Genomic DNA, 25,144 nt, shown 5'->3' on the forward strand with positions numbered 1-25,144 from the left:
CTGTCCCTTACCTACTGTTCCTCTAGTTATGAACAAGATAGTTCCTGGTGCATTGAACGTGCAAACCAAAATCCTGAAGACTCATACAAAATGCTAACACATCAGGGAAGGGCTGATGAGGAACTTCCATGAGGGTGTGCTCCTCCTGTGTCTCTATACTTGAAAGAGAGTAGAATTAACTTCCATTGTACACCAACCCCTACAGGACAACCACAGAAATATGACTGCTATCCCCACCTGAGAGTTGTGAAATGTGTGGGCCAGAGCAATGAAGTTCGGGGTCTAGTCTAAGATGTGCCACACACTGGCAATAATTGGTGCTGGCCAGAGCTCTGCCCAGCATGGTGCTATGAAAAGTGGGCTAGCCAGTGGTGTTGATAAATGTCTAACATACAATTCAGAGTGTTGTGGGGGAGGGTAAAATTTGCATGTGGCTATACAAGTATACAAGTCCCATATATTTCACTATTATAAAAGATTTATGGAATGTAACTTACAAATAATAATGAAATATGCAGTATGTTTTACTGTCAATGCCATATAGCTAATTGATTCCCCCAGAGTGACTTCATTGATCAGTGCTGAACTCATATCCTTAGCAAATCTATGGTTACAACTGACAAATGGCTATAGATAGCTCTGACATCAATATTTCCTTTCCAATACAGAGGGAAGGGATTTTTCCTTTATGTTAAGAAGTAAAACAACAACAAAACAACAGACATATGTCAGAAGCTCCCTTGTTCATTGCAGAATAAGCAAATCTTTATTGAATTCATTGACAGTTTGAACACTATGAGATAGTCTATTCTATGAGCAAATAGTGGTGATATTCACTATAGCTATAGACGTGACACATTTGAAAATTAAGACAGCTTCATTAATGGTTTTTCCACTATTTTCTTGGTGTGCAGGGTTAAACAAACCAAGCCCTGATTTGGAGCATGAGCATTTCTGTGGTGTGAATGTCCCACCCTGACCTATGTCAGGATACTAACTTGGTATCACTAAATACAGAGTCGTGAAGGGTCTCACCAGAGCAAGGTTCCATCTCCAAGAAATGAGATGTAAATGCCATCTAGACAGTGAGTAATTCCTAGAATGTCTAGTTATTGATGTACTTTGTGTATTTATCACCTTTGCTTTCACTATAATCTAATCAGTTAACATTTTATACAGTTTACTTTCTACACAGTTGTACTTAAAAGCTGGCATACAAGACCCTTATATTTTAATGTGGAAGTCAGCTCTGCTGTGCGGGGATAAGCCAGCTTCCACACACAAGTGCCATCTCTGGGGTGACTAGAAGGCACCCCCATGCTTGCCCTCTTCCTTTTTATGGAGGTCTGACATAAAGTGTCTCTTTGGTGACTGGTTCTCTGCCATACCCTGAGGACTTTACCCAGACGTTACAAGTTAACTATTCTGAAGTTTGAGCTACAGGAATCCCCATGTTGAAACCATCTGAATTCTTATTAACAGCTTGATAATGAGGACTGAAGAAGCATCAGTCAAAGACTGTTCTGCCATTCTTATGCTGTTGTGATTGTACCATGGAGGGTGGCACGTGCCACGGCCTGACTCTCCGGTGAGATAGGGCATCCCCAGAAGAGGTAAATTAACAAAGCCAAGTGGGCGGATATGCCATACAAGACAAAGTTGAGAAAAAGACAGTGTTGGGAATTTTGCTTTTAAATGAGGAGAACGGCTGTTCGAGAGCAGATTTTGAAAGGAAAATAGAGGAGAGTGCGTCAAAGTCTCCTCCATGGCTGAGATCACTAAAAGAGAGCACTTCCTTGCTCTGCTCACACCCCAGCTGTTGTTACTTCCTGCCTTGGGTTGTCACAGTTGTCTTAAGACTTCCTTTATCATCTGTCTCATTGACTTTCTGTTGCTGTAACAAAATACCTGCCACACAATTGCCCACAATTTGCAAAGGCAAGTTTATTGAACTCCCAGATTTGAAGACTATTAAGGCCAAGAGCACGGAGCTGCATCTAGTGAGAGCATTCTTGCTACCCCAGTGCATCAGAGAGACCATCACACAGCAAATGTGGTGGGTATCTCTCCTTATGAAGCCACTAATTTCATCATGGAGTCTCATGGTCATTGTCTAAGCCAAAGGCTCTACCATCAAATGCCATTATCATGTAAATCCATGGATGAACATTCCAAAGCTTGAACACTGGGGTGCATATTCACACAATAAGTTTCCCCAGTGAGCATCTGTTCTTCAGAAAGCAGCCATGTGGATACTATGGATACGTGATTGATATTCTACACCTTGGTCTAGATGCTGCAAGGACTGATCAATTCCTTCCAATGCCACCTGGGTACCTGGTGCCGTCTGTCATCTTTATACCTTTCCTGTGGTTTCCCCAGGGTGTCTCACTATCTTCCATTGTGTCCTCAGATCTCTGATCATTCTGCTCTCTACTCTATGGACAAAGGTCCCTTCTGCTTCATTTCAGAGGAGATGTCCATCTTTGTTCTGATCACTGCTACAGGCTAGGCCCTCATAATCCGGCCTCACAAGACAAACAAAAGAGGGCAAAGGGATTTGAATTGACTTTGATAAAGATGCCAAGCCTAACTTTTTATTGAGAACTTACTCTATTCCAAGCATTTTGCATTCATTATCTCATTTAATGCCAACGATGTTCTTAAAAATATAGCAAACGCTCTGGTGCCAAGTGATGCCATTAAAAAGCCCCAGAGAGCACAAATGAGGGGACACATTATAATGATCAGCTTGCACTCCGCCTTTCCAGGTATGATTGCCTTTGGATGAATGCTTTGAAAACTGGGGTTGCCAGAGGCATGATAAGATGGATCTGCTTGCAACACTTGTTAGAACCAGCATGGGAAAGGAAACTGATTCAAAGAAAGACATGCAAATTCCAGGGTGACTCTGGGATTTCCTGGCTACTCCCCATTTCCACGGAATGTGATGCCTCTCTAAGCAACACATTGCTCCATCTGTAAAGTTACCTAACAAGTAATGCTGTAAGAATAATTGAGACAAGTGGCCGATGCACATGTATCAAGACAGTGTAAGCTACCTTTCATAGGTCAACGTGTACCTTCACTTTTATTGCAGGGACCACTCTAAACCCATACCTCCTCCTTCAGACTGTGTGATGTTGGGCAGAATTGTATTAAAGCTCTTCTCTATGGTTTCATCCTAGTCATCTGCTGTCCCTGTGAAGGAGTCCCCATCCTCAGAGCTGGGGACATGGACACGCATTAAATGTCATCTTTTCACTGAAAGATAAGGGCAGTTGTCTTAAGCTCTCTCAACACTCAGTGGCTGAGAGGCTAAAAGAAGATGAGTCTGAAACAAGAAAACGTGTGTTAAATGTTAATCCATGGAACTTGTAGAAATTGTGGGAAGACTCCGTCTGTGACTTATACTCATTTCTCTGCTTCTAGAAAGACACTGGGAAAGCCAGATGCACCTCGGATAGGCCAGTTCTTCACAATGGCTGCCATGAAGTCAGGAAGTCTGGCTAAGGAGAGCAAGTGGAGCTCAGAGTGCCCGGGTCCAGACTGGGGAAGGCCTGCGCACCGTGGTCAGATGTTCCCCAGGGGGTGGAAATGCCAAGTTTTAGAGTGAGAGCCCTAAGTACCTCATGTTGGATGGATCTAAATAAGATGCAAATAAGAAGTGAGGCAAGGTGTCCTGTGAAGGGGAGAGGGTCCAGTAAGTGCCAGAGACCCCCAAGGAGAGGCAGTAAACTGAGGCAAGCAGTTGTTGTTGGAGTTTCTCATTTCCCTTCCCAGCATTGGTTTCCTTCTTTCCTTTGGATTCTGTGGAGTCACAAAGTGTTGTGTTGAGTGGCAGAGGGAAATTCATGCTCTAGGTGGCTTTCTCTGGAAGTTTCTCCTGTTCTCTCAGCATCTCCCAGCACTCACATACACCACAGGTCAGGTGTATCCTTTTTCTTGGGGGTGGAGAGCTAACTAGGATAGACTCACTAGGCACAAATCAAAGAGCTTTTTAGGGGTTGTTTTAAAGGTTTTGTTTTTAAGACACATACAATCTTTTTCCATATTTTCTACAGTGCACATAGAATTTGGGGGACATGACCATATGACCATCTAGAGAATAACTTTTACTCTGAACATATTTGGGTGCCTATGAACAGGGTAGGCTATAGCTGGGCTGGTGGTCCATTTGCTACTCCATCCCCTGACAGAGAGAGAGAGAGAGAGAGAGAGAGAGAGAGAGAGAGAGAGAGAGAGAGAGAGGAGAGAAAAGGAAGCATTCCTGAGCACAAGCCATAGGCTTCTCTTTGCCTTGGTTCATTTCTCTTTTTGCTGAATGAAAAATGAAACAAGAAAAGGGAAAGGAACTGAGAAAAGAAGTTACAGGGTTTTTTTTTGAAATCTGCCATGAAGGATTCAGCAGTCCTTCCTAATTTTCTAAGTTGGTTTATTAGGGTTTTTTTTTTTTTCTGGTCTTTCTTTCACATCATAACAGCCACACTGAGGGACATTCACATAAAAGACACAAGGAGGCTTAGTTAGAGGAGAGCACGGAAGACAGTGGGTAGCCTTCTCTCTGCCAGCGCCTGGTTTAGTTGACAGCTCATTTCCCTTGTCATTTGTAAGGTCAGACCTGAGAAGGTCACACACACACACACACACACACACACACACACACACACCTTTCTCCAGCCCTAGGCTCTGAGAATCAATCTTTCAGGGCCTAATTCCAGGAAGGGAAGAGTTGAGTTCAGACACCTCTGCTATCCCTGCATTACAGAAGCAGAGTTTCCCCAGTCTAAAATATTTTAAACCTACCTTTGGCCATGTCAAACAGGAATTAGGAGAGGTTCTTGTCTGTATCTGTTTATTTTCTCCTGGACAAACATTTCCTCTCCTGCTATTCTGTACAAGGAGATAGCAAGAGACCTTAATATTAGGAATCACAGAGGTTTGGGTGGAAGAAACATTTATAAAGGATGATTTATGCCGGTGAAAATCACTGAAGAACTGAGGCCTGATTCATTTCACCAGAGAACACTCAGGATCCCTCTGAGTCAGGGTAACTAGAGGAGGCATATTTGTAAGACTGGAGAAAGAGCTACCTGCTGACCACAGGTCAACACTTAATGCGGCCTTCCTTGTTTCTGACCCATCTCATTTTATACCCTCAGCAAGCAAGTAGGAAAGAGCTTAAGTAGCCTAACCCTCTTCTCTCTGTGGAAAGATGACGTTAAGAGACTGCTGATATTTCAGAGGACTTGGGTTCAATTCCTAACATTCAATCAGCCAGCTCACATTTGTAACTCCAGCTCCAAAGGAACCAACACTTGTCACCTCTATAACATCTGCACTCATGTTCACCTACCTACACAGAGACACACATATATACGTCACTTAAAACAAAATAAATATTTTTAAAAATAAGTGTACTTGAATTCAAACAAGCAAGCATGTAGGCAGGTGAGGTACCTGGGGCCTGGTGAATGACATCCCAAAGCCTGAGATTAGTGTAGATGCTCAAGAGAATACCAGTAACATACTATGATTAGATGGAGCTGTGCATGGGAGTCTGTACTTGAACGAGTTCACACATACATCTGTTACTGCCTAGAGACCCAATGGAAAGGACAAAAGAAGCATCTATCTCTTAGAAAGTTTCTAACAACTGCTGTGGTGACTCAAGGGAGCTGGAAACACAGGCACTGGGTATCTTAAGGATCACCCTGCAAGAGCTGCAGGTTAGAGAGGCAAGCTGTTCTGTTGTCTGCTGGGCCCTGCTGAAAATGTAGTGGGACTTGAACTCACAGGTACAAAAGATGTGGATGATTATGAAACGGGTTATAGAAAATCCTAACTAAACGTGTGATCTGATGAGATCCCTGTGTTACTCGAGCGTAATGTCCACTTCTCAGTCCCTGCAGTGTAAGCACCATGTGGTGCAGATGAACTAAAATCCCCACAAGTGTCTCTGCATCCTGGAACTTCCCCTCTCTGTGCAACCCCTGCCCTTCAGGTGTCAGCAGGGTGACTGGGTACTCTCTAGGCTTCACACAGGTGCTCAGCACCATGCATGTGACTCCCCCATTTCTACACACAGCATGTAATCAGGATCAATTCTCCAGCAAGTCCAGCTGTGCCTGCAGCTGTGCCCTAGCTTTGGTTCTGGCCTGGCCACATGGAGGAAATATCCAGCCTTGACGGTTGAAGGTTCAGTTCAGCCCCAGAAGACTGCCTCATTTCATGAGCTAGTACCAAGCTTCTGGTTGTAACCAACTATAAATTGGGGTCCCTGTGATGCCTCATCTGGGTTTAATTTACCTAGTACAACAGCTCACAGAACTCAGGGAAGCACCTTACATGCATGTGTCCATTTATAGCAAAGGATATTTTCAAGACTATAAACATAGAGTCAGATAAAAGAATATATGGGGTAGGATATAGAATAAATAGTCTCATGAACAGTAACTCCCACTTTGTGGAGTTGGGACAGGTTACCCATTAGGCACCTGTCCTATTTACCAACATGTCCACTCTCTAAACTGTATCATTAGTGTTTGTGGAAATTTCATTGCTTAGGCATAACGGACTGAACGGCAGCCATTTTTAATTGGTTGAGTTTTCAGGCCCTTTTCTTCCCAGGCTGAGAAGTGAAGATATGACTTCCAACCCTTCAGTCGTCTAGCTTGTTCCCCTCGCAACTAGCCCCATGCTCTATTTTGTGGCCATCTAAACTAGGAATTCTCCAAAACCACTTTATTAACAGAAAGCCTTGTGATAAAAAAACAAAGACACCACCTGTGAATCCCACCCTTCCCAGATGAGCTTTCGGATGAGGACCCAGCTCCAGCTCACACCCTGGATACAGCCTCAAGGGGAAGCCTGAGCTGCTGGCTCCATTCTTCATGTTCTGGGCTTGTGGTGATGCCCATCTGTGGTCACCAAGGACTAGTACAGGAAACAATTTCAAGGAAGGAAACAAAATGCAATGTGAGCTCACTAAAGCTCATGAATAGCAATGGAAAATTTTTGACAACAATGATGTCCAGGAAAGGCCCCCTGCCTGACATGAGCAGGAGTCAGTGCTGCACACCAGGACTTTGCAGAAAGAGTAAGCGTTATCACACCATCAATGATAAAGGAGTCAGAAGCTGAGAATAAGCTCCCCTCTGCATCCTCAGTGGTTTGGTGCCATGGAAAGGAAAGGGGAGACATTGCTTGATTAGTGGGTGATAAGGAAGAGGATATTAAGATGCCAAATAGGGTCAGACACTTTTAAGTCCAATAGACGTAGGTGGGCTTCTCTGAGTCCAAGGTCAGCTTTATTCTAGGACGTCCAGGGCTACCTAGAAATGTTGTCTCTAAAGAAAACATAAATAATAAAATCAAAAAGTAATTGGCCCAATGAGCTGGCTTTTGTGCATCTCATCTTAAAAGGCTGGATTCCAGTTGTCTTTGAGAAGATTCTGGAAGCCTTCCTGAAAAGATAGCTTGGACACTTTAATTTAGAGAATTTCTTTCTGGGCGTTTGCAAGTCTTAGCCAATTTTAACAGTGAGAGACTTGACACACTGCCTAAAGAAAGGGAAAACCCTTGGGGAGTTCTAAGAAAGAAAAATCTCATGGACTTCCCAAGGGGATAGAAAGACTCTGGAAAGGTAGGGTATTTGTTAGGTAGTGAAAGACCAGAGTAAGAAAACAGGCAAGATTACTCAGCACACTGTATTGACAGTGAGTGTAGCAGTAACTGAAGACCGCCTACATATGACATTGGGCTGGGGGGGGGGAGGTCCTTCTTTTTTTTTTAATTTATTGATATATTTACTTACATTTCAAATGATTTCCCCTTTTCTGGACCCCCACTCCCCGAAAGTCCCATCAGTCCGCTTCCCTTCCCCTGTTTTCCCACCCAACCCTTCCCACCTCCCTGTTCTGATTTTGCTCTATACTGCTTCACTGAGTCTTTTCAGAACAAGGGACCACTCCTCCTTTCTTCTTGTACCTCATTTGATGTGTGGATTATGTTTTGGGTATTCCAGTTTTCTAGGTTAATACCCACTTATTAGTGAGTGCATACCATGATTCACCTTTTGAGTCTGGGTTACCTCACTTAGTATGATGTTCTCTAGCTCCATCCATTTGCCTAAGAATTTCATGAATTCATTGTTTCTAATGGCTGAATAGTACTCCATTGTGTAGATATACCACATTTTTTGCATCCACTCTTCTGTTGAGGGATACCTGGGTTCTTTCCAGCATCTGGCAATTATAAATAGGGCTGCTATGATCATAATAGAGCATGTATCCTTATTACATGGTGGGGAATCCTCTGGGTATATGCCCAGGAGTGGTATAGCAGGATCTTCTGGAAGTGAGGTGCCAAGTTTTCGGAGAAACCGCCAGACTGCTTTCCAGAGTGGTTGTACCAATTTGCAAGGGGGGGGTCCTTCTTAAGGAGTCCTCACTTCCATTGTGTGTGCAGTTCCCCAGCATGCAATGAGGTCAGTCCAGATGGGTTAGTGCTGGGTGGTTAGGTATGCCACTGTGTGTAGTTATATAGAATGCAATGAGGGGAGTCTAAGCTGGTCAGGTCCCAGGTGGAGAGGGATGCACACTCTGTATGCAGTTCTTCTTTGTGTAGTGAGAGTGGTTAAAAGGGGCTACATTACATATCCTGTTATATCAAACAACTCCTGTCTTGCAAATGACAGAATCTTAGTATGAGAGCACTAATACTCTCTTCACATCACATGCCTGTGAAGCATGGAAAAGCTTGTTTCTACCAAAACTGGTGTGCACCAAGGCTGTCTCAGGATCAAAGTCAACAACCAACATGATGAAAACTTTAGCTACTCAAAGCTTTTGAGTTATCATAAGAGATTGGGGTCTTATACCTCAAAGAGTGGTGACAAAGAATTACTGAGCACATCATGGCATGGAAAGATATGTTCTGGTCAGATGAAGCTGTACAGAATTTTGCTGGAACATTTGAAACCATTCAGCAGACACTGGGAAGAAACCCAAAGTTAAGGACAAGGACATAAGCTTTAGTGTGGGTGTAACATTAGCTGACAAGGCCACTGCTCCTGCTGTAAAGGACACAATGGAATACAAAATTCAGTTTACCTGCAGAAATATTGAGCAATTAAGCTAGCTAATAATGATACAGTCCCTGTGTCTGGAGAAAGCCCAATTCCCATGGGAAGACCTATCCAGGGCACAGCCCCAAGGATAGAAAAAGCTAAAATATGGAAATAATTGTACAACTCAGTTTTACCCTAGGAAAAGACCATGTTGGCAATTTCTTTCTTTGATTTTCTTGGTCTCAAGTTAAAAGGTGCTTTGTTTGGTATTTTTTTATTTATATATTAATAAGAACATAAAGTTAAAAACAATTAAAAGAAAAAGAAATACAGATAGAAACAACTCTTTGGCTAAATAAAGAAATCTGGAATGTGGCCCTCATATCTGGGTAACAGATACACATACTTCATACCTGATTGAACAGTCTATTATGTGAAAGGGGAACTTCCAATCCAATGGGACAATGCACTAAGAACAAACTTTAAGGGGTATAAGGGAAACGCCACCTGACAGAGAAGAGTTGACATCAGGAAGAGAGTAGGGGAGCTAGGGACATTGTACCCCTCACCCTGAGGATGGGAAACAGAGTGGATAATGAATGGGAATAGTTCATGGAACCTAAAGACTTGTCTGCCACAACCCACTTTTTCCAGCTGGGTCCCAGGTGGGTCCCAAGTGCCCTCTCACTCCTGCCAGATGGGCTCCAAATATTCAAGCACGTGAACCTATAGGGAAAATTACACATTCAGGCTACAACAAAGTCCTTAGTTTAATTACATCTTAAGATATCTCTTTATCCATTCACATACCCAGGCCCCAAGGACACAAACATTTGGTGCCTGTCACACTACATGACATTGGCACATAATGAGTCTACTTCATAGAAATGGCTTCTGCTAGGGTCATCCAGCAGTAATAGGGAGGGGTGGATATAAGGAAAGGAGGAAACGTAAACATTGCCTGGGTTCTCCAGAGGAACATAACTGATAAATATATAAATAGAGAGAAAGGGGGTTTATTAGAATGACTAACAGGCTATGGTCCAACTGATCCAACAAAGACTGTCTACCAATAAAATGTTTAAGAATTCAGTAGTTTTTTGGTTAGTGAGGCTGGATGTCTCAGCCAGTCTTCGGTGTATCTTGAATCCTGAAGAAATAGGCTCCAATGCCTGTGAAGAAATGATCTTGTTAGCAAGAGTAAGCCAGCAAAGACAGGCAGAGATGGGAGAAGGGAAAGGGAGAAGGAGAGGGAGAGGGAGAGAAAGAGGGAGAGGGAGAGGGAGACTGGGCCTGGCATGGCCTTTTGAAACATTAAAACCCACCCCATAGTGTCACACTTTCTCTAATAAGACCACGCCTACTCCCAAAAGTCCACACCTTTTAATCCTTCTAATCCTTTCAAAGAGTTCCATTCCCCAGTGAGTAAGCATTCAAATATATGTGACTATGGGGGTCTTCATGTTGAAATCTTCACAAATGGTAAAGCAATATGAACTGTGCCCCAGTGCACGATGATGTAGGAGAAAGGTTCAAGGTAAAGAGGAAAACAAAGATAGCCTAAGCAAAACATGTTCCATATGGGATGGGGGAGGGCAGCCAAAGGGAGAGTCAAGCTAAGGATTATGGAAGCAATGTGGTTTCCACAGAGTGAAAGGCAATTGTCACAAAATTCATCACCTCTTTCCTTGCAAGGCAGTGGCACCTTTACCTCGTCTGCAGCATGGAGAGTCTTGTGCGTAACAACTTAGTTTAGGTTTCTTCCCTGGGGAACATTTAAGGAATCAGTGACAAGCTAATGGACCTGCGACTTAAGAATGCAGACGTAATTTATTTCACTACTTAGGTGGGATGCACTAGATAAGCCCCATGGAGCTACGTGGCTGAGGCCTTTAACAGGACTGCTCTTCACAGTAGCTTTAACAGTACATCTATGCTTAAGACTGTTGTAAGCTGCACCCGCATCCTCAGTTACAGCACCCAGCCTGCCCAAGGTCAGATGTCCACTGAATGTAAAACAAATACTTTTGAAATCCTGTAATAACATTTTTTGGACTGTCGGGACTTTATTTTTATAGCTGGTTTTTGTTGTTGTTGTGGTGGTGGTGGTTGATGTGTATATCTAAAATCTGAGCTCTAAGGAGTGATTTAGAGAGGCCAGGGAGGGAGGGGACCTATTAATGACCCCTGCTCTCTGGAAGTATATTTTAAAAAAAACAAAACAAAACAAACTTTAGCTACCTGCCATGCAAATCAGAACACCATTTGTTTTGCTCGCTTCTTACTATCTGCCTTGGCTAACACTCTTCAGTAAAGCCCCACCTCCCCAGTCTCTCTCTCCCTCTCCCCTCCTCCTCCCCTCCCTTTCCCAACCCTTTCCTTCTGGCATCTCACAGTTTTAGCCTAGGCTGTCCTGAGTGAGCAGTGTCAGTCACTCACCCTGGCCTCCTCCACAGCTCATTGACACTTGGGCAAGAGACAAGTACTTACTGCCTGCTTGCAACCAAATCTCCACTCTTAGTTTGCCGTTTCCTGACCTTTGTGCAAAGCTAAGAAGGAAACCTGCCCACTGAACACCACTGAAAAATGTGTTGTGAGGATTATCAAAACTCAGAATTAATGCTCATGACCTAGAGAAGGGATGAAACAGGACAACCTGCCCAGTGCAAGGACCAATCAGAGACCCCCCCCTAGTTCCAGAGACACAGAAGACCTACACAGCAAAGTAATTCATTATTGCATATGAACACTGGCGGATGGCTTATCTGTTTGTTATCTGTGAACATATTAGTTATCATTCAAGCATTTCTGAGAGCAGGTGGGAGCAACTCAGCCTGTGCTCTAGGAGAAATATGCAACATAGGGCCCACTCAGAGAGAAAATGAACAGCCCTGGTGCGCGCTCTGCTAAGATTGTTCAGTCAATTAGGGCCTAATCTCCAACTACAATAGAAGCTTCGTGCACACATGCTCCTACTGTCTTCTTTGGCTACTGTCTTGGATAGATAGAATCCAATAGCTATTTGCTATGTGAATGAATGAATGAATGAGTGAATGAATGAATGAATGAATGAATGAATGAATTTACAAACAAACTAATGGCAAAGTAGAACTGCCAAAGAAACTCAAAAAGGAATCAATAATTGGAGGAACTCACAGGGAAGATGTATTTGAACTTGACCTGGAAGAATGGGGAGTATTTCCAGATACGGAGGATATACAGAGTGATCTGATCTAGACTGTGGAAGTATGAGAAGGGACAGCTCAGAGGCCACAGCGTCTGACCTAGCAGAAAGGACAGCTGAAGAACACTGTGATAGTGATGACTTTATCTTGACGATTGTAGTTGAATGTTTGGATTTCATCCTGCAGGAACAGTGATCTGGGGAGCAATTTTAAGGTGTGAGGGGTATTTGATGGTGTTTTGAGACATAGAAAGGTAATTCTTGCCGTGATTCTGAAGATGGGTTGGAACCCAGGAGGCCAGGAAAGAAGATATGAGGGCAGATGCTCAAGGCCGAGCTGGAGACATGAAATGCAGGGTTAAGACTAAGACTGGCTTACGGGAGTGAAAAGGAAGGCCTGGAGTTGAAAGGTCATTCGGGAAATGAGTCATCAAGATGGCAGTGAGCGAGTGGATGGAGGCCACGCCCACGCTCATTGCCCTGGATGTTCATTTAGAAGTTAAGCCATGCACAATGGCGCCTCCAAAGGATGAAGGCCTGGGCCTGTTGAAGTACACTAAAAGAAAGATGTAGAAAGCAATTGGTCATTCATGTTCAAACCTGGAGGAAACTTCAATGTGTAAATTAGATTTATGAATTGGTTTTACTCAGAAGGAAAAAGAATGATAAAATAAAAAGCTACAAGGGATAATACAATCATCCGATCATTTTTGATTAAAGGGCAAAAAAATGGAACACATAATTGAAATCATGAACTAGCAGTGTCAGCTTCTAAAGGGTCAAGTTCCTCAGCGACAATCCCTGCTCAGTGTGCTTATCATGTTGTATCCTGTGATCTGTACAAGGAATTGTAGGAAGGGAGGGAACCTCCAGTGATCCTGAGGTTTGTCTTAGAAGCCCAAAGTCCTGTGTGCATTCCCACAAGTCCACACAGACCCACTGTAGGTCAGGCACAGACTGAGACCCAGGAAGACAAACCTTCAAATCTGCAATGGTAGAGATGGGGCTCAATGGTTTTGTCAGACAGCTTTGCATTAAACCACAGGTGAGGGGCTGGGGAAATGGCTCTGTGGGTTAAGTGTTGACTGTGTAAGAGTTTGGATCCCCAGAAGCCATGTAAAAACAGAATAGCTGTACATATCTGTAATCCCAGCACTGGGAGGGGCAGAGACAGCTTGATAACTGCGCCTCAGGGGCCCATCAATATAGCTGAAACGGTGCGCTCCACATTTCATGAGAGATCTTGCACCCGACACATGCACATGCAAAAAACCCTTGGTGGACTGGCAAGAGAACTTAGTGGATACAGGCTCTGGTTACCAAATATGACATTCCCAGAAGCCATGTGGGGTTGGGGGGAGAAAGTCAACTACCTCAAGTTGTCCTCTGACCTCTAAGCACGTCCTATGTGTGTGATAAGTACATACACACACACACACACACACACACACTGATGTCCACCTGTGGCCTCTACATATACATGTATGGGCAAGCATACAGAATGCTCATGTAGAGAGAGGGGGGCAGAGGGGGGGAAAGAGAGAGAGAGACTAGTAAACAAGTAAGTAGAAGTTGGAAATAAAAACTCAGCTAGAAGCCGTGAAGGAGGCGGCCTGGGAGGTCAGGATGGGAACAGGCCTCTTGACAGAAGCAAAAGGTGGAACTGGCGTGGAAGCAGAAGCTGAAGAGAAAAGACAAGGCATGTCCCAGAAAGGGCTTCATGTGGCAGGGAGTGGAGGATGCTCAAGGACAAAGGGACAAGGCTAACCCATGCGGAGAGAACACAAGGGTTGTGAAGTTAGATCAACTAACTAGTTGTCAGGGAGCAATTGTGTGGGGAACGAATCTCTGGGAAGCATTTGATAAAGCCCAGGCAATGTCTGCAAAGAAAAAAAGAGCATGCAGAACCGGACTAATTAGATGAGCCAAGATGCGTAACAATGATGGCTCGTGATAGTAAATGTATTTAATGAATTTTAACAAATTAACTCAATTTAAAATCATTTCATCTCTTTGTGGAAAATGCCTTAGCAGAGTGCCTAAATATTACTTGGATCGGAGCTCTGCTTGCTAAATAGTCTGCCTTTCTACGTGGGACGATGTTTGCTAGACTTGTCTCAAATTCAGCTGACGCAGTAAAGCAGCTAGACTTGTGCCTGGCTCAAGTCACTGTCCTCACAGCAGCTTAAGGGCCTACTGTCAAAGACACAGCAGTCTGGGCTCTTCCCTTCCTAAAGGAGGCAGAGGGACTCAGGGAGCTTAAAGACAACTGAGTAAGGCACAAAAGGGGAGAAATGGCTTCATCTTCACCTTGACCTCAGCATTTCCTCCATCTTTGCCCTGCCCAGTAAAACGGTGCTCCCAAACACAATTGCAAGTAATTAAGTTTCTTTAAACATGTTTTAGCCCCGGTGGAGATGCAAAGAGAACGTCAGAAAGATGTGTGAGGCGTTAATTACTCAAATCCGGCTGGGGGGCTGTTTCTATGAATGAATGCACTTCATTAATTTTTTCCTCCAGCTCCTTGCTGTTTCCCAGATATAATCTATTTTCTCTCATCCCAGGGGCAATAAAAGGACAACGAAAGAAGGATTCAGTGATCTGAGATTCCAGAACATCTCTCTGCTGAAAAATAGGTCAGGATGTTTATTTATTTATTATCAGAGGAGTGAAAGTCTTAATTCTGTGACAGGTAAAACTGACCATCACATACAGATACACACACACACACACACACACACACACATTCAATATACATAACACTCAAAGAGAAACTCACAGAGACTCACATACCTACAGATTTATACACACACAGATACACGTGGAGACTCACATATACATATACACAGAAAGACACACAGAGACTCACATACATACACACTCATACACACATTCACACAGAGAGATACACAGAGACTCACATACACACAGACTCATACACACAGAGAGACAGATTCATACACACAGACACAGAGACTCACATACACATACACACAGACTTATATATACAAAAACAACATTATCCTCATCGGATTACTTCACAAAGCTGAGGAAGAGACTTGAGGTGGGCAAGCTAGCTAGCTAGTGTGTAGATACATGCCTTACCAGAAGGGCCCTGGGCTCCATAGCTTTTCTGGCCAGGGTTTCTTCCACAGTCCACCCAAGTCTCTGGACAGCCCAAGAGAGACACATTAGGGGTCATCTATCCCTCTCCCTCTGAGTGCCTGGAACCATGGTGTGTCCCTTGCCCCCTGAATGACTGGAATAATGGGTTATAGATGCTAACACTCAAACCTGGTACTCAGAACATGTCATTCATCCGAGTCCTCCAGGGATAGCCTCTCTTCCCAGCAATACCCAAAGGTCTTTGTATGCTGGCACCCCTCGTCTAGTTCAACTCAATCCATGCATTCTCCAGGTCCTACTATGTGATACTCTGCCTTAGCTCTCTGCCATCCTAAGGTACACTGGAGTAAGTCAACTCCCTCTTCAGAGGGGATGAATGCCCTCAAGACAGAACAGACAAGTTATTTCTCACAAACATTTTAAGAAAAGGGAAATTTGTAGCTGCACACAGACTTCTTTAATGTTTATATTACACACATTTGAATAATGCATTTTAAGTCTGTTTTTCTTATTTCTTGACAAAAGCAAGAGATGGGAAATGGAAGGGTTAGAAGCCTTCCTTCCAAGAGAGAGAGGGTTGAAGCAATTACATACATCAAAGTAATATTTACAGTTACATTTTAGGGGGGAAAGACAGAGAGGAGAGTAGTGTTTTTTTTTCCACCAGAAGCAAATTATTCCAGGATGTGTCATAGCATGCTCAAGATATATTAAAAAGAGCAACTGATGGTGCTTCTGCAACCTGTTCCAGGCCATTTATAAACCAATTTTTTTAAAATTCCCATATTCACACAAATCTCTCTACCACTGCATATTTTATAATGAAAGCATTATATGAATATAAATTAGTTTTTGAGATATATAAATCAAATTAAAATGTCTGAAAACGACATATTTCGGTCCACTCTCTTACTTTAGTATCTGTTAAACCAACGTGTTCATTTCCCATATAAAATGACAATCATTGGCATTGAGCAAGAGAGGAAGGAGGATGCTGATGATGGGCAGTGTCACCATGCACACTGCATCCCTGGGGCCTAAGCCAAAATTTTAGCCAACCTGCTAAGTGGTGGTGTTGCTCCCAGGAGCTATCTCCAGCTGTGAACCTCAGTAATGTTATTTAGGAAAGGTTAATTCTTCTCTATTGCTGAATGCTCCACACTCCAGAAAGTATGATATGTGGAGAGTGAAACAATGGTCTCTGTAGTGCCTGGACAATAGTAGATTCTCAATACATAATGGTCTGTGCATACTCAATATGTGCTAGGTTGCAACTTAAGAGGTTATTAAGTAGCTCTAAACCCTGCGGTCACTCTCCCACTTAAAAGTGAAAAACTAGAGGCGTCCACTTCCGGATCAGGAGCAGCCTGGGCCACGGCACCACGTCTCCAGGAAGTGCAAAAGGCCAGCTGTACACCCGGAGGCTGACTGGGAGCAAGCAGCATGCTCTGGTGAGTCAGGCCCTGCAGAGCAGAGGATCCAGCCCTGAGGCCTCTGGCAGGAGCATTCGGGCCTCTGCTTCAGGCACCCAGTCTCCAGGAAGTGCAGGAGGTCAGCTGAGCACCCGGAGACCAGCTGCGAAGAGGAAACTTGCACTGGTGAGTCCAGCATTGACAACAAGACCAGCTAACACCAGTGAGAACTAGATAGATGGCAAAAGGCAAAAGCAGGAACTTTACTAACAGGAAATCAAGGCAATATGGCAGCATCTGAACCCAGTTCTCCATTAGCAGCATGTCCTGGATACACCAACACTCCAGAAAAACAAGATATGGATTTAAAATCACTGGTCATGATGTTGTTACAGGATCACATGAAGGACATAAATAAATCTCTTAAAGAAATTCATGAGAAAATGAATCAAAAGTTAGAAGCCCTTACAAGAGAAACACAAAAATCATTGAAAGAAATTCAGGAGAATTCAGAAGCCAATAAGAAGGAAACACAAAAATCACTTAAAGAAATACAGGAGAACTTTGGTCAACAGGCTGAAGTAATGAAAGAGGAAACACAAAAATCTCTTAAAGAATTATAGGAAAACACAAACAAGCAAGTGAAGGAGCTAAGCAAAACCATCCAGGATCTAAAATCAGTAGTAGAAACAACTAAAAAATCTCAAAGGGAGACAGCTTTGGAGATAGAAAACCTTGAGAAGAAATCAGGGGCCATAGATGCAAATATCAACAACAGAATACAAGATATAGAAGAAAGAATCTCAGATGCTGAAGATACCATAGAAACCATGGACTCAACAGTTAAAGAAAATTCAAAATGCAAAAAGCTTGTAACCCCAAACCTCTAGGAAATCCAGGACACAATGAGAAGACCAAACCTAAGAATTATAGGCATAGATGAGAGTGAAGATTTACAACTTAAAGGGCCAGCAAACATCTTGAATAAAATTATGGAAGAAAACTTCCCTAACCTAAAGAGAGAGATGCCCATGAATATACAAGAAGCCTACAGAACTGCAAACAGACTGGACCAGAACAGAAATACCTCCCATCACATCATAATCAAATCCCCAAATGTACTAAACAAAGAAAGAATATTAAAGGCAGTAAGAGATAAAGGCCAAGTAACATATAAAGGAAGACCTATCAGAATCACACCAGACTTCTCACCGGGGACTATGAAAGCTAGAAGATCCTGGGCAGATCTCATGCAGACTCTAAGAGAACACAAATGCCAGCCAAAACTACTATACCCAGCAAAACTCTCAATCACCAGGGATGGAGAAACCAAGATATTCCATGATAAAACCAAGTTCACCCAATATCTTAACACAAACCCAGCCCTACAAAGGATAATAGGAGGAAAACACCAATACAAGGAAGGAAACTTCACCCTGGAAAATGCAAGATAGTAACCTTCTTTCATCAAACCCAAAAAAAGATAACCAATCAAATATAAAAGATAACATCAAAAATGACAGGAAGTAATAATCACTATTCCTTAATATCTCTTAACATCAATGGACTCAATTCCCCAATAAAAATACATAGACTAAGAGACTGGATATATAAACAAGATCCTACATTTTGCTGCATACAGGAAACACACCTCAGTGTCAAAGACAAACACTACCTTAGAGTAAAAGGCTGGAAGACAATTTTACAAGCAAATGGTCTCAGAAAACAAGCCGGATTAGCCATTCTAATATCAGATAAAATTGACATTCAACCTAAAGTCATCAAGAGAGACACTGAAGGACATTTCTTGCTGGTCAAAGGAAAAATACATCAAGAAGAACTCTCAATCCTGAACATCTATGCTGCAAATGCAAAGGCACCCTCATTCACAAAAGAAACTTTACTAAAGCTCAAAGCACACATTGCACCTAACACAGTAATTGTGGGTGACTTCAATACTGCACTTTCCTCAATGGTCCGATCAGGAAAACAGAAACTAAACAGGGACACAGTGAAACTAATTGAAGCTTCGGACCAATTATATTTAACAGATATATATAGAACATTTCACCCTAAAGCAAAAGAATATACCTTTTTCTCATGGTACCTTCTCCAAAATCAATCATATAATTGGTCACAAGACAGACCTCAACAAATATAAGAAGATTGAAATAATCCCATGCCTCCTATCAGATCACTATGGAGTAAAAGTGGTCTTCAATAGCAACAAAAACAATAGAAAGCCCACATACACATGGAAACTGAGCAATACTCTACTCAATGATACCTTGGTCAAGGAGGAAATAAAGAAAGAAATCAAAGACTTTTTAGAATTTAATGAAAATGAAGACACAACATACCCAAATCTATGGGAAACAATGAAAGCAGTGCTAAGAGGAAAACTCATAGCCCTGAGTGCCTCCAAAAAGAAAATGGAGAGAGCATACACTAACACCTTAATGACACACCTGAAAGCCCTGGAGCAAAAAGAAGCGAATTCACCCAGGAGTAGAAGGCAGGAAATCATCAAACTCAGGTCTGAAATCAATCAAGTAGAAACTAAGAAAGCCATACAAAGAATCAGCAAAACCAGGAGCTGGTTCTTTGAGAAAATCAACAAGATAGATAAACCCTTAGCCAGACTAACCAAAGGACACAGAGACAGTATCCAGATTAACAAATTTAGAAATGAAAAGGGAGATATAACAACAGAAACTGAGGAAATTCAAAAAATCATCAGACCTTACTACCAAAGCCTATACTCAATACAGCTGGAGAATCTGGAGGAAATAGACAATTTCCTAGACAGATATCAAACACCAAAATTAAATCAGGATCAAATAAATCATCTAAATAGGCCCATAACCCCTAAAGAAATAAAAGGGGTCATAGAAAGTCTCCCAACCAAAAAAAGCACGGGACCAGATGGCTTCAGTGCATAATTCTATTAGACCTTCAAAGAAGACCTAACACCAATACTCTTCAAACTGTTCCACAAAATAGAAACAGAAGAAACACTACCCAACTCGTTCTACGAAGCCACAATTACGCTGATACCAAAACCACACAAAGATCCAACAACGAAAGAGAACTTCAGGCCAATTTCCCTTATGAATATCGATGCAAAAATACTCAATAAAATTCTTGCCAACCGAATCCAAGAATGCATCAAAATGATCATCCACCATGATCAAGTGGGCTTCATTCCAGGGATGCAGGGATGGTTCAATGTAAGGAAATCCATCAATGCAATCCACTACATAAACAAACTCAAAGAAAAAAACTATATGATCATTTCATTAGATGCTGGAAAAGCATTTGACAAAATTCAGCATCCTTTCATGCTAAAATTCTTGGAAAGAACAGGAATTCAAGGCCCATACCTAAACATAGTTAGGCAATATACAGCAAATTGATAGGCAATATCAAACTAAATGGAGAGAAACTTGAAGCAATCCCACTAAAATCAGGGACTAGACAAGGCTGCCTTCTCTCTCCATATCTTTTCAATATAGTACTTGAAGTTCTAGCTAGAGCAATTAGACAACATAAGGAGGTCAAAGGGATACAAATTGGAAAAGAAGAAGTAAAATTATCACTATTTGCAGATGACATGATAGTCTACTTAAGTGACCCAAAAACCTCCACCAGAGAACTCCTACAGCTGATAAACAACTTCAGCAAAGTGGCTGGTTATAAAATCAACTCAAGCAAATCAGTTGCCTTCCTATACTCAAAGGATAAGCAGGCTGAGAAACAAGTTAGGGAAATGACACCCTTCAAAATAGCCACAAACAATATAAAGTATCTTGGTGTGACTCTAACCAAACAAGTGAAAGATCTATATGACAAGAACTTCAGGTCTCTGAAGGAGGAAATCGAAGAAGACCTCAGAAAATGGAAAAATCTGCCATGCTCGTGGATTGGCAGGATTAATATAGTTAAAATGGCCATCTTGCCAAAAGCAATCTACAGATTCAATGCAATCCCCATCAAAATCCCAACTCAGCTCTTCACAGAGTTAGAAAAAGCAATTCTCAAATTCATCTGGAATAACAAGAAACCCAGGATAGCTAAAAACTATTCTCAACAACAAAAGAAATTCTGGGGGAATCAGTATCCCTGACTTCAAGCAATACTACAGAGCAATAGTGTTAAAAATTGTATGGTATTGGCACAGTGACAGACAAGTGGACCAATGGAATAGAATTGAATATCCAGAATCCACACACCTATGGTCACTTGATCTTCGACAAAGGAACAGAAAACATCCAGTGGAAAAAAGATAGCCTTTTCAACAAATGGTGCTGGTTCAACTGGAGGTCATCATGCAGGAGAATGGAATTGATCCATTCTTATCTCCTTGTACTAAGCTCAACTCCAAGTGGATCAAGGACCTCCACATAAAACCAGACACACTGAAACTAATAGAAAAGAAACTGTGGAAAACCCTTGAGGACATAGGCACAGGGGAAAAGTTCCTGAATAGAATGGCAATAGCTTATGCTCTAAGATCAAGAATTGACAAATGGGATCTCATAAAATTACAAAGTTTCTGTAAGGCAAAGGACACAGTCAAAAGAACAAAACGGCAACCAACAAATTGGGAAAAGATCTTCACCAATCCTACATCTGATAGAGGGCTATTATCCAATATATACAAAGAACTCAAGAAGTTAGACCCTAGGGAACCAAATAACCCTATTAAAAAATGGGGTACAGACCTAAACAAAGAATTTTCACTTGAAGAAATTCGGATGGCCCAGAGCATTAAGAAATGCTCAACATCATTAGCCATTAGGGAAATGCAAATCAAAACAATGAGATTTCACCTCACACCAAAAACTCCGGGAGACAGCAGGTGTTGGCGAGGATTTGGAGAAAGAGGAACACTCCTTCACTGCTGGTGGGATTGTAAGATGGTACAACCACTATGGAAATCAGTCTGGCAGTTCCTAAGAAAACTGGGCATGACACTTCTGGAGGACACTGCTATACCTCTCCTAGGCATATACCCAGAGAATTCCCCAGCATGCAATAAGGATACATGCTCCTCTATGTTCATAGCAGCCTTATTTATAATAGCCAGAAGCTGGAAAGAACCCAGATATCCCTCAGTGGAGGAATGAATACAGAAAATGTGGTATATATACCCAATGGAGTACTATTCAGTAATTAAAATCAATGAATTCATGAATTTTTTTAGGCAAATGGGTGGAACTGGAAAATATCATCCTAAGCGAGGTAACGCAATCACAAAAGAATACACATGGAATGCAATCATTGATAAGTGGACATTAATTAGCCCTGAAGCTCTGAATACTGAAGATACAATTAACATATCAAATGATTCCCATGAAGAAGGAAGAAGCGGTCCCTAATCCTGGAAAGACTTGATCCAGCATTGTAGGGGAGTACCAGGACAGAGAAAAGGGAGGGCGAAAGAGGAGAATGGATAGAGAGAAGAGGACTTATGGGACATATGGGGAGGGGGGAACTGGGAAAGGGGAAAGCTTTTGGATTGTAAACAAAGAATATAGAAAATAAACACACACACACACATAAAAGAATATAGAAAATTTTTTAAAAGAAAATAAATAAATAAAAATAAGGAAACCTAAATTTAAAAAAGAAAAAGTGAAAAACTAAAAATTCTCTCTGAGGCTTCCCAGCTAGTTGTGGCATGATTGTGATAAACCACAGAGCCATCATTGTCACTAAGAAAACAGCCCTGTGCTCACCTCTTGCTGCCTCCACATTGTTAAGCATAGGTATTAAGTCTCCATCCTCCTCCAAATCCAAATGTCCACTGAGTTCTCAGTAAGGTGGGCTGCTAAGCTTAGTGCTGGAGCACACATGGACCATGTGGCCCAGGCTGTGCAGACCATTCCCACATCCATAATCTACGTACAACACTAAGATAAGAGAGTCTTGCAGCCTTTCAAGGTCTTTGCCTGGCTATATTGACAACAACCATTTCTCTTGTGTGCCATTTCCCATGAACATAGAGACTGAAACACACTGGAGAGTGCTTTCCAACAGAGACCACACTCAGTCAGTGTCTGGTACTGGCATGCACTAGACACCATAAAAGGAGTGCGTAAATTCAACATTCACAAGTTTCATCTGAATCAGATATCTGGGTTCCTATTTATAAGTATAGAACTTAGTCTAAGGATATGACCTGCTGTGGTGATTATCACAGAAATAGGAAATCAGGATAGCTAGATTTGAATTCAGAATTGGACTTCAAAGTCACTGCTGGGCTCTAATGGTCAGCATACAACTGATCTTCTCTGTGACTCCCCGTTTAGGGATTCAGCCAGCCATTGGTCAGAAACATTCTGCACTGAGTATGAGCAGTGTTTTTTCTTTCTTATTCTTTAAGTCCCACTGTCTATCAGATGTTCACACAATGCCTATATTGTATTAGCTACTGAGAGTAATCTAGATTCATTAAAATCTAGATGCAGTAATGCATAGAGTTAGATAGACACAAATATGAAAGCATTTACTAAAAAGAGATTTGACACCAATAAATTCTGGAATCCATGAGGATGAGGAACCAATGCCCTATAGACACCCATGAAAAGTATAGTTAGTTTTCTGTTCCCAAGAATCACTAATCTATTCCTGTTTCAAAACCCCATCAAAGGTTTTGGGTCTCACACCCCTGGTTATCACATGATATCTATGATAAGGATGACGTCTCCTGCAGTGGTCCCTAGAGGCTGGGCCTGGCCCAAGCAATCTTAGCATGCACTGGAACTCAGAAAGGTAGTTTCTCAGACTCTGAGATCCAGTGAGATGTGCAAGCATTGAGGGACAGTCCCCTGTGTTTACATCAGCCCTCCTGTGACTCAGACACCCACTCAGGCATGAGAACCTCAGTTTTACTAACAGCTCAAGCCTTAGAGCTTAAGTGAGGCTTCTGGCCTCAGCCCTGTGCTGGCTGAATAGCATCAAATGGATGAAAGGAAGAGGCTGTCGTGAAGGACCAGGGTGTCAGTGTCTCTCCTACTATGATCATTTCTGCCCCTTACATGGACCTCCTTAAGGAATGAACATAACACAGCTCCAGCCAAGAAGATGCTTGATCTGTGCTGGGGTGGGAGGGTTGGGAAGGCAAAAGCAGAAGGATATCACTCATGTAAGGCAATGAATCATGAACATGGCAGAAGAGAAGCTGGCCCTGTAGGGACCCAGGGATATAGGATCTTTTGGTCAGCTGAAGGTCTAGCCAAACCCCGACTACAGTAAGCAGCAAACTCATCACTCTGAACCCTGTCTTTGTTTTCCATAAAGCAATTTCCCTTTCCTACTTCAAACCTGTTCTACAGGGAACAAGTGGTAGATGGCTGTGACATCTCAACACCCTGAGAAGGCAGTCCTCACCCTTAGGAGTCAAGGATACCCACTGCTGTGCCCCTGGGACCTGTAAGAACAGGAGCTGGCTGGCATTGTTGCCTGGATTCACGTCCAGACTCAGTTTTGTCTTGCCAAACACAGCTGCTCTAGGACTTCATAGCACTGGCAAGGGTCATTTACTGTGTCCACTCCATTCTACAGAAGATAGGGTAAGCTTCCAAGTGACCCAACACCCTCTCTGAGGACGCAAGTACCCCCTGGGGTGTCTGTCGCCTTTTGTCTGAGCCACAGGACAAGCTCTTAGTAGTAGGTGCCAGAATAAGCATCTGGTGAAAGGGACCAAGGAAATGTAAGGAGAAAGTCAAGTCATGACAGCATTGAAGTGCTGTAAACCCAGGTTATTGGACACATCACTGTGCCCAGAGCCCTTTTCAGTGACAAGTGTATCCTGGATACATTTAAGTGGATGGCAGAGAGAACTCTAACCTGGGAACAAGGAAAAGGGGGAGTGGGGATGGAAGGCAGAGCCCAAGCGGAGAAGATCAAAAAGAGGTGAACAGGATTCTTCAGGCCACTGAAACAATGTCCCAGCTAAAATGTGTGTGACAGTCCATCCTGCTGTTTGACTTGCCTGCGGAAGCACCCATCCAGGTGCCCAGCTCCATCTTCAGTTTTGAGCCTTTGTCAGAAGCATTCCCTACTTCTGCGAAGAGGACTGCAACTCTCAAGAACATGCTGCCTGTCCTCTGAAGCTCATCGACATGCGTAGCATGTGAATAATCACATGTAGCTTTCTAGCGTTGCTGAGATAGATCACTAGAGCAAGAAGTTGCACAAGAGCTGGAAGAGGGGTAAGTCAGATGGTTACTGGAGTAAGGGAGAGCTCAGGGAGATGTGGGTGCTTCATTATGTGAGGACTTCTAAGCCATTTGTCCCAAACAGTGTTCACAGAAATTAACCAAATAAAAGCACTCTGGACTTCAA

General features: G+C 42.6%; 1 protein-coding gene across 1 annotated transcript in view; it reads left to right on the plus strand.

Moving 5' to 3' along the window:
- Positions 1-25,144, plus strand: part of Clnk (cytokine dependent hematopoietic cell linker) — a 186,501-nt gene that overhangs the window by 67,051 nt on the left and 94,306 nt on the right. The window contains exon 3 of the mRNA XM_052199334.1: positions 14,819-14,890. Within this exon, the coding sequence (XP_052055294.1) occupies positions 14,819-14,890 (72 nt within the window). The remainder of the gene's footprint in view (positions 1-14,818; positions 14,891-25,144) is intronic.

Source organism: Apodemus sylvaticus, chromosome 11, assembly GCF_947179515.1.
Source record: "Apodemus sylvaticus chromosome 11, mApoSyl1.1, whole genome shotgun sequence".
In the NCBI taxonomy this organism is placed as follows: Eukaryota; Metazoa; Chordata; class Mammalia; order Rodentia; family Muridae; genus Apodemus; species Apodemus sylvaticus.